We start from the raw sequence: 9,752 nt of genomic DNA, 5'->3' as shown, positions 1-9,752 counted from the left end.
TTTGTTGTTATAAAGGTAATGTACAGGCTGGGAAGGTGGCTCAGTGGTAGAGTGCTTGCCTTGCATGCCTGAGGGCCTGGGTTCGATTCCTCAGCACCACATAGGCAAAAAGAAAAAAGCCGGAAGTGGCACTGTGGCTCAAGTGGTAGAGCGCTAGCCTTGAACTGAAGAGCTGAGGGACAGCGCTCAGGCCCAGAGTTCAGGCCCCATGACCGGACTATCCCCCCCCAAAAAATAAAATAAGTTAAATAAATAAATAAAGGTGATGTACAGAGAGTTTTCTTACTTAAGTCAGGTAATGGGTAGATTTCTTTTTTCTTTCTTTCTCTCTTTTCTTTCCTGGTCTGTTTGCTCAAGGGTAGTGCTCAACCACTTGAACTTCAGCCCTGAGGCTTCATGCATGCAAGCCAAGCCCCCTCTTTTGGACCTGGATACTGTCTCTCAGTTCTTAGCTCAAGCTCTAGAGTGCTTGAGCTACGCGCTTTTTCGCTTATGTGGTGCAGAGGAACCCAGGGCCTCACGCATGCAAGTCAAACATTCTACCACTGAGCCACTTTCCCAGCCCTCTTCAATGTGTAACAAGTTGCAACACTCTCCACTGGAAAACCAGTGGGCCGCTCACGTAGCTCGGGCTCCGCCCTCGGATGCCCTTGGCTCCGCCCTCGGATGCCCTTGGCTCCGCCCTCGGATGCCCTTGGCCCCGCCCCCGGCCGCTCGGGCCCCGCCCCTTGCGCGGCTCAGACCGCCTCCTGCCGCCCTCCGCCCGCCCCTTTCCATTTGTCGTAAACGACTCGGAGGCGCTTTACGGCCGTGTGACGACGGGGAGGCGACAGGGAAGGAGGAGGAGGAAGCGGCGGTGGCGGAGGCTCGGCGGTCTGTGGCGGGCGTCGCGGTGGGCGCGGCGGTCCGGGCCGCAGGAGTGAGGCGGGGGCGGCGGGCCCGGCGGCCGCCCCCGCGCCGTCGCCCGCACCCGGCGGCCCGATGTGGCTGCAGCAGCGGCTGAAGGGGCTGCCGGGGCTGCTGTCGAGCAGCTGGGCCCGCCGCCTGCTCGGCCTGCTCGGCCTGCTGCTGCTGCTGCTGTGGCTCGCGGGCTCCGGGGCGCGGCGCGCGGCGGGCGGCCTGCGCCTGCCGCCCTGGGCCCGCGGCGAGCCGGGCGCCGCCGAGCCCGCCGCCTGCCTGGAGGCGGCCGCGCGCGCCTGGCGCGGCCTGCGGGCGCGCGGCGAGGCTGCGGCCCCGGGCCCCGGCGTGCCGGCCTTGGTGGGCAACGGCTTCCTGGCCCTGGACACCATCGCCAACCGGCTGTGGGTGACCCCCGGGGAGCGCGAGCCGGCCGTGGCCCCGGACTTCGTCCCCTTCGTGCAGCTGCGCCCGGTGAACGTGCTGGCCGAGGCCGGGGAGGCCGTGCTGCTGCTGCGGGAGGGGCTCCTGCGCCGGGTGCGCTGCCTGCAGCTGGGGACCCCGGCGTCGGGCCCGGCCGCCGCCGGGCCCGGGCCCGCCTCCGCCTCGGGCCTCGCCTCGGGGTCGGGCCGTGACTGCGTGCTGCTGCAGGAGGACTTTCTGGCCCATCGGGGCCGACCCCACGTGTACGTGCAGCGTATCCAGCTCAACAACCCCACGGAGCGCGTGGCCGCGCTGCAGACTGTGGGGCCCACCGCCGGCCCCGGCCCCAAGGCCTTCACCAGTACGCTGGAGAAGGCCGGAGACCATCAGTTCCTCCTCTACTCGGGCCGGTCCCCGCCCCTTCCCTCGGGGATGGTGCATCTGGTGGTGGTGGCCGCCAAGAAACTCGTGAACCTGCTGCAGGTGGCTCCCAAGACGCAGCTGGATGAGACGGTGCTGTGGGTGGTGCACGTCTCCGGCCCCCTCCACCCCCAGGTGCTCAAAAGCAAGGCAGCCAAGGAGCTCAAGGCGCTGCAGGACTTGGCCCGGAAGGAAATGCTGGAGCTGTTGGAGATGCCCTCTGCGCAGCTGCTGCAGGACCACCAGCACCTCTGGGCGCAGCTGTTCAGCCCAGGTGAGGGGGCGGGGCGGGGAGGCTGGTGCACTCGGCCCTGCCCTCTGTAGAGGTGACCCTGAAGGTGTCACTCGAGCTCAGTGATTGTGTCCTTGGTTCGCTGCTGAATGACTTAGGCTCTGGGAGACTTGGGATTCAGGTCCTCTCTGGACCTGCGGTTAGTCACAGTGCATTTAGTAACACCTACAGCAAGGCTTTTATGAGATTGATAGGAGACAGTGAGAGGAAAGGTCGGGTCTTGCTACTTGGTTTTGGGTGAAGGCTGATTTGAGCAGGTAGAGTTTTTTTAGGGTCAGTTCAGAAAGGGTAAAAACAAGCCAGGTGCCCGCCAGTGGCTCGCATCTGAATCCTAGCTTCTCAGGAGGCTGAGATCCAAGGATGGCAGTTCAAAGCCAGCCTGGGCAGAAAAGTCTGCGAGACTCTTAACTCCAATGAACCCCCCCCAAAAAAAAAAAAAGCACAACCAAACCCAGAAATGGAATTGTGCTGTGAGCTAATAAGGTAAAAGGAGAGACAGCACTCACCCCTGAGTTGAAGCCCCTATACCAGCACACAAAAAGAGGAAGAAAATAAAACAGCAGTAGGGGGGTCCCCAGGTTCTCTCCCTGGCTGCTGGGACAGGTCTGGCCCGGCTGCCTGGCCAGTGATCCGTGTCTGTCCCCTACATGGCCAGAGTTCTCTCCCCAGGAGGTTTAAGAAAAGGGAATCTTGTTTGCAGTGAGCGTGGGGTTTTGCTTTCCTGCATTTGGTTACATTTCCTGCATTATCTTACATTTGGAGTTCAGGGAATTGACTCCACAGGTTATTTTTCAAATGTGGCTGCCTGATCCTGTTCTGGGGGGGGGGGGGGGGCCGCAGTGAACAAAGCACTGTTCTCGGTTTCTTGGTGCTTAGAGAAGAAAAACTGCTATGGTGAGGAGTCCAAAATGTAGTGGAGGGGAGGGGAAAGGGGTGGGGCAGGGGCTGCAGCCAGCCTCAAGGCAGTCCTCCATCACAGACACAGCTGGGACCCCGGTGACCGGAAGTAGCCAGTCAGGAGATGGGGAGCGGGTGTGCAGGCTGGGTACTTCCCAGGATAGGAGCAGGCTGAGTGGCTGGCAGCTGGTGGGAAAGGCCAGGGTGGCAGTAACCTCTAAGTCCTCAGTGAGAACCCTTTTATTCTAAGAAGGATGGGAGGGGGCGGGGTGAGCTGATGTACATTTGGAAAGATCCCCCCTGGCTGCTGTGTGTGGAGGGACAAAAGTGAACAAAATCAGACAGGTAAGAGGAGAGGTGACTGGGACTGGGGATATGTCCCATGCTACCCAACATGTGTGCATGCGTGTGTGTGCGTGTGTGCGTGCGTGCGTGCGTGCGTGCGTGCGTGCGTGCGTGTGTGTGTGTGTGTGTGTGATACCTGAATCCCTGCCGATGTGGGCAGTGTCATTTAAGGCTACAGCACTGGAGAGGGCAGGGCTGGCAGGAGGCCTTACTGTGTTCCAGTGGGACTTCAGGCTTCAGGCCTGTGGGCTCACTGGTCCCGTTGGACAAGACGATTTTCCTCCCATGCTGGAGGGGGAGGGGAACTGCTCTTCCCACTGCTGGGGGCTTGGCCCTCGCTCCACCACCACCGCTGACCTGCAGCCTTTGTGGTGCTCCAGGTGTGGAGATGAAGAAGATCACTGATGCCCACACGCCGTCCGGCCTGACCGTGAACCTGACACTGTACTACATGCTGTCCTGCTCGCCAGCCCCGCTGCTCAGCCCGGCCCTGAGTCACAAGGAGCGAGACCAGATGGAGTCGACGCTCAACTACGAAGACCACTGCTTCAGTGGCCATGCCACCATGCACGCCGAGAACCTGTGGCCCAGCCGGCTGTCCTCAATCCAGCAGATCCTGCAGCTCTCCGACCTATGGAAGCTGACCCTCCAGAAGCGAGGCTGCAAAGGGCTGGTGAAGGTGGGCGCCCCGGGCATCCTGCAGGGTATGGTGCTCAGCTTTGGGGGACTGCAGTTCACCGAGAACCACCTGCAGTTCCAGGCCGACCCCGACGTGCTACACAACAGCTATGCGCTGCACGGCATCCGCTACAAGAACGACCACATTGACCTGGCCGTGCTTCTGGACGCTGAGGGCAAACCCTACCTGCACGTGTCGGTGGAGCCCCGAGGCCAGCCCAGCAAGATCTACGCGTGCCAGGCCGGCTGTCTGCACGACCCCGTGGAGCTGACCTCGGCGCCCGCGGGCCACACCTTCTCCGTCATGGTGACCCAGCCCATCACGCCTCTGCTGTACCTCTCCACCGACCTCATGCACCTGCAGGACCTGCGGCACACGCTGCACCTCAAGGCCATCCTGGCCCACGACGAGCACATGGCCCAGCAGGACCCCGGGCTGCCCTTTCTCTTCTGGTTCAGCGTGGCCTCCCTCATCACCCTCTTCCACCTCTTCCTCTTCAAGCTCATCTACAACGAGTACTGTGGGCCCGGAGCCAAGCCCCTCTTCAGGAGCAAGGTAGGACACCCTCCTAGCACTCCCGCAGAAAGAAAGAGGCTTCCGCTGGTTCAGTCCTGGGTCCCAAGAAAGGTGGCCTGACTGGGGCAGGAACGGGGCGTCCTTCCTAGCCAGTCCTAGAGCTCTCCATATTAAGTGTTTTCATTTATTTTTTATTTTTTGTCGGTCATGGGGCTTGAACTCTGGGCCTGGAGCCTGGGTGCTGTCCCTGAGCTCTTCAATTCAAGGTTAGCACTCTACTACTTGAGCCACAGCGCCACTTCTGGCTTTTTCTGTGTATATGGTACTGAGGAATCGAACCTGGGGCTTCATGCATGGCTAGGCAAACACTGTACCATTAGGCCACAGTCCCAGCCTTAATATTAAGTGTTTTGAGAGGGCATTAGAAAGTAACTCATGGCAGGGCTGTCCTCCAGTTGACAAGGGAAAAGCGCTGGAGTCAGGTGTCTGTCTTGTTCAAGGTCACAGCAGAGCAGCACCTAATCCAAACCCTGGCTTGGGGTCCAAAGATCCCTATACCAGAGGCTCTAGTACAAGCAGTTTGTGAAATCAGGGTCAAGAGTTACCTGATACTGGGCACTTGCGCTCACACCTGTGATCCTACCTACTCAGGTGGTTGAGTTCTAAGCATTGAGGTTTGAAGCCAGCCTGGGCAAGGAAGTCTGAGACTAATGTCTCTAAAACGCCATCAAAAAGCCGGAAGTAGAAGTGGCGTAGGGCTGCCTTGAGTGAAAAAGCTAACAGAAATTGGGGCACCAGTGTCGCACATCTGTAATGCTAACTGCTTGCGGCTGAAGTCTGAGGACGGTGTTCAAAGCCAGCAAGGACAGGAAGATCCCTGTGACTCTGTCCAATCAATCACCAGAAAACCAGAAGTAGCACTGCGGCTCAGGTGGTAGAGTGCTAGCCAAGAGAAAAGTGTGCAAAGGCTGGGCATGTGGCTCAGGCAGTAAGGGTGCTTGACTAAGACCCTCAAGACCATGGATGGGTTCAAACATCAGCACCACAAAACAACAACAAAAAACTCCCACGAGGGCTGGGAAGGTGGCTCAGTGGTAGAGCACTTGCCTTGCATGCATGAGGCCCTGGGTTCGATTCCTCAGCACCACATAAGCAAAAAGAAAAAAGCCGGAAGTGGCACTGTGGCTCAAGTGGTAGAGTGCTAGCCTTGAGCTGAAGAGCTGAGGGACAGCGCCCAGGCCCAGAGTTCAGGCCCCATGACAGGACCCCCAAAAAAAAAAAAAAAACTCCCACGAAAAACAGTGTACATAGCCGGGCGCTGGTGGCTCACGCCTGTAATCCTAGCTACTCAGGAGTATGAGATCTGAGGATCACGGTTCAAAGTCAGCCCGGGCAGGAAAGTCTTACCTCTAATAAACCACTAGAAAACCAGAAGTGGTGTTGTGGCTCAAGTGGTAGAGCACTTGCCTTGAGCTGAAGAGCACAAGGACAGCGCCCAAGCCCAGAGTTCAAGCCCCACGACGACCCAAAACAAAAACAACTGTGTACATGCTGGCCTGGTGTGTGGTGCACACCTGTAATGCCAGCACCTGGGAGGATCACAAGTTTGAGACCAGCCTGGGCTGTGTAACATGACTCATCTACGAAGCTGCGGAGGAGGCCTTCCCTAGATGGCCAACTCACACCCAGCTGTCCTGGGAAAGGGCCACGTGGTCCATGTGGGGCCCCAATCCTGCCTGTGCAGACCGAAGCCACGCCACGACAGGGGGACTGACCCGGGTCTCCCCTCACGCTCAAGCTGGGCCGTGCCACGTGGGCCTGAGGAGGCCACGGCCATTAAGCCCAGGCTGATTCTGGCCCTGGGCAGGGTGGGGCCGGCCAGCTGGGCTGTCTCCGTGGCAGGCCTCCCCTGTGCTGCTTCCTTTGTGGGGCTTGAACTCTGGACCTGCGCTCTGTCCTGAGCTCTTTGGCTCAAGGCTCGAGCTCTCCCACTTTTAGCCACCGCCCCGCGCCACTTCTGGTTTTCTAGTGGTTCATTGGAGATAAGAGTCTCATGGACTTTCCTGCCTGGGCTGGCTTTGAACTGAGATCCTCAGATCTCAGCCGCCTGAGTAGCTAGGATGACAGGCGTGAGCCACTGGCGCCCACCCTCCTCTTCTTCTGCTTTTTGTTTTATTTTTTGGTAAGTCTTGGGGCCTGAACTCGGGGTATGGGTACTGCCTGTGAGCTCTTCTGCTCAAGGCTACTGCCCTACCTCTACCATTTGAGCCACAGCTCCACTTCGGTCTTCTGGTGGTTACCTGGGCTGGCTTTGAACCACCATCCTCAGACCTCTGCCTTCTGCATAGCTCAGATTATAGGTGGGAGCCACCAGCGCCGGCTCCCTTGTGTGTCTGAGCGGCTGGCAGCGGTCGGTAATGTTTTGTTTTGTTAACTGAACAGGAAGACCCCAGTGTCTGAGGGAACTGCGAGTCCTGCTCTCGGCCGCCATTTGCACAAGACAGCCAGCCCGGCGCCTCTGCTGCCGCCGCTGCTGCAGTGACCTGGGCTCGGGAAGCACCCACCCTCTGTGCCTTGCTTTGCGGGGACAGCGAGGCGGAAGCGCGCGGAGGCGAGTTTGCACTGGAAGTGGGAGGGGCCGGCGGACTCCTGTAAGCTTTCCACCCAATAAATGAACCCGTATGGAAAATACTTGAAATCAAACTCACTCCTTCCAACCCCTGCCCCCCGCCCCGTTTCTCCTGTCCCAGGAAATAGGCCCCGTTTTAAAAAGACTCCTTTCGGAAAAATGGTGTTCTTTTCCTAACTTAATGTGTTCTTTTCTTGAATTTTCTAATTTATTTTTGCTGCGATTTCTCTGGATGGCTTTCGCACCCACCTTAGGGGGTGAGCGTTAGCGGGCTCACCCGAGCCCTGGCACCGGGCGCCCGCGCAGCCAGCCCCGGGGCTGGGCCGAGGCCCGGCGGCCCTGCCGGGTCCCCTGCCACTCGGGTGGCACGTCGTCTCTCTTATCATGAGCTCGTGGGGTCTGTGGGTTTGTACTTTGCAGCTTGGGGGATGTCTAACTTTCTAGCAATGATGATGGTTGGTTTTGAAATACCAAAGCTTTTTTTGTTGTTGTCGTTCTGTTTTTAAATAAATACCTTTCAGACTTTGTGAAGTGCTTGGTGTGTGTTTGACAGCCGCGGATCCCTTCATCGCCCGCTCCCTGTCACCAGACTGGGGGTTTGGAAGCAGGACCCACCCCTCCCCGATGGCGATTCTGATCCCCTGTCTTCTGTCCTTCAAAGGAGCCATTGTAGGTGCGCTGCCCGCCACTCTCCAGGCTGGCGGGCTGTCTTCCCTGCTCCAGGTCCTCTGGGGGTTTTCCTAGATGTAGGGCAGCCTTGGGAAGAAGTAAGCATTCTCTCCCCTTAGGGGAGAAGAGCTGTCCACTCCGGCGGCCGCCCCTGAGGCAGGTTCTCTAGTCCTGTGTCCCTGGCCTTTGTCTTTGTTTTTTTTGTTTGTTTGTTTGTTGTGTTTTTTGTAGGTCCTGGGGCTTGAACTCTGGGCCTGGGCGCTGTCCCTCAGCTCTTCAGCTCAAGGCTAGCGCTCTACCATGTGAGCCACAGAGCCACTTCTGGTTTTCTGGTGGCTCATTGGAGATAAGAGTCTCACAGACTTCCTGCCTGGGCTGGCTGTGAACTGCTGATCCTCAGATCTCAGCCTCCTGATTAGCTAGGATTACAGATGTGAGCCACCGGCACCCAGCCCAAGCCTAAAAAAATAAAAAGTATTTATTTTTGCCAGTCCTGGATGCTGTCCCTGAGCTGCTTTTGTGCAAGGCTAGCACTCTTTCCCTTGAGCCACAGCACCACTACTTTTTCTGTGTATGTGGTACTTGAGGACTTGAAGCCAGAGCTTTATGCATGCTGAACAAGCACTTTACCACAGAGCCACCTTCCCAGGCCTTTTAAAGTCATGACTTAGGGAGCGCAGTCTGCTCCCCAAGGAGCGTGTGCTGTGGCGGGGAGAGCGGTGAGGGGCATGGACAGTGCCAGGCTCGCCTGCTGGCTCCCTGCTGCTGATCTCGTCCTCCGTCCTCAGCCCTCCACTGCAGCGCTGACTAGCGCCCCTTCCAGGGTGCAGGCTGGCGTGTTCCTCTCTGGGAGTGGGGATGGGAACGTCGGGTGCAGCAGGGTGGTGACGTGGTCTCCATTTCCACCAGGCTGCAAGCTGCCAGACACCAGGAACTACCACGTGTGGCTCCGGCTCTCTGTTGAACTTGGAACCCAGTGTGTAGACTCCCATTGTAACAATTAACCTGTGTCTCTGGTGCCTAAGAAATGAATGGCTGAATGTGTGTGTGTGTGTGTGTGTGTGTGTGTCTGTGTCTGTGTGTCTGTGTGTCTGTGTGTGTATAGCTACTAAAGCTTGAATTCAGGGTCTGAGCACTGTCCCTTTTTTATCCCTAAAAGCTCTCCCAGTTAAGCCACGGCTCTACTTCTAGGCTTTTTGGTGGTTAATTACAGAGAAGGGTCTCACACACTTACTGCCCTGACCGGCTTCGAACCAAGAACCTCAGATCTCAGCCTCCTGAGCAGCTAGGATTGTACGCATGAGCTGCTTGTGTCTGGATTTTTTTTTTTTAAGCACTTTCAACTTGAGCTACATCTCCAGGCCTTTAGTTTAGTTTTGTTCCCCCCCCCCCGCCCCCCACAGAGGTCTTGTGCCTTTGGAAGCCCAGGATTGCAATCCTACCCATGCCACCCATGTAGCTGGGATTCAGGTCTGTGCCAACACACCTGGGCTATTTGTTAAGGTGACATCTCCCTTTTGGCCTGGGTGAACTTGAAACAGTATTCTAGTCTCCATAGCTAGATTGCAGATGTTAGCTACCAGACCTGACTTGAAAACAAAAAAATTATTTGTGGGGCTTGAACTGGGCCTGGGCACTATCCCTGAGCTTTTCCATTCAAGCCGAGCACTCTAAACTTTGAGTCACAGCTCCACTTCCGGTTTTCTGGTAGTTAATTGGAGATAAGGGTCGCCTGGACTTTCCTGCCATGGCTGGCTTTGAACCACGATCCTCAGATCTCAGCCTCCTGAGCAGCTATGGTAGGCATGAGCCACCAGTACCTGGCCAAAAAAAAAAAGTTTTAAAGCAAGAGTTCAAGGCCTTGAGTTCAAGCCCTAGCACCAGGAGCATAGTCCCCGCCGCCACCCTAAGAGCCGGGTTCTCAATGGACACTGCTAAGCCAAATGATTAACCAGAAGTTTCCGTTGGTGAAAGTCCAGGGACCT

At 57.4% G+C, this 9,752-nt stretch overlaps 1 protein-coding gene across 1 annotated transcript; it reads left to right on the top strand.

The window, feature by feature from the left end:
• The first annotated feature begins 840 nt into the window (after positions 1 to 840).
• Kiaa2013 (KIAA2013 ortholog) lies at positions 841 to 7,624 on the top strand. The gene is made up of 3 exons (XM_042695687.1): positions 841 to 2,014; positions 3,655 to 4,508; positions 6,912 to 7,624. Exons 1-3 carry the CDS (start codon positions 982 to 984, stop codon positions 6,927 to 6,929), a joined length of 1,905 nt encoding a protein of 634 aa, XP_042551621.1. The 5' UTR covers positions 841 to 981; the 3' UTR covers positions 6,930 to 7,624.
• The last annotated feature ends 2,128 nt before the right edge of the window (positions 7,625 to 9,752 follow it).

Source organism: Dipodomys spectabilis, unplaced genomic scaffold (genome assembly GCF_019054845.1).
Source record: "Dipodomys spectabilis isolate Male_0828 unplaced genomic scaffold, ASM1905484v1 ptg000188l, whole genome shotgun sequence".
NCBI lineage: Eukaryota > Metazoa > Chordata > Mammalia > Rodentia > Heteromyidae > Dipodomys > Dipodomys spectabilis.
This window is presented reverse-complemented; position numbering and strand designations above follow the sequence as displayed.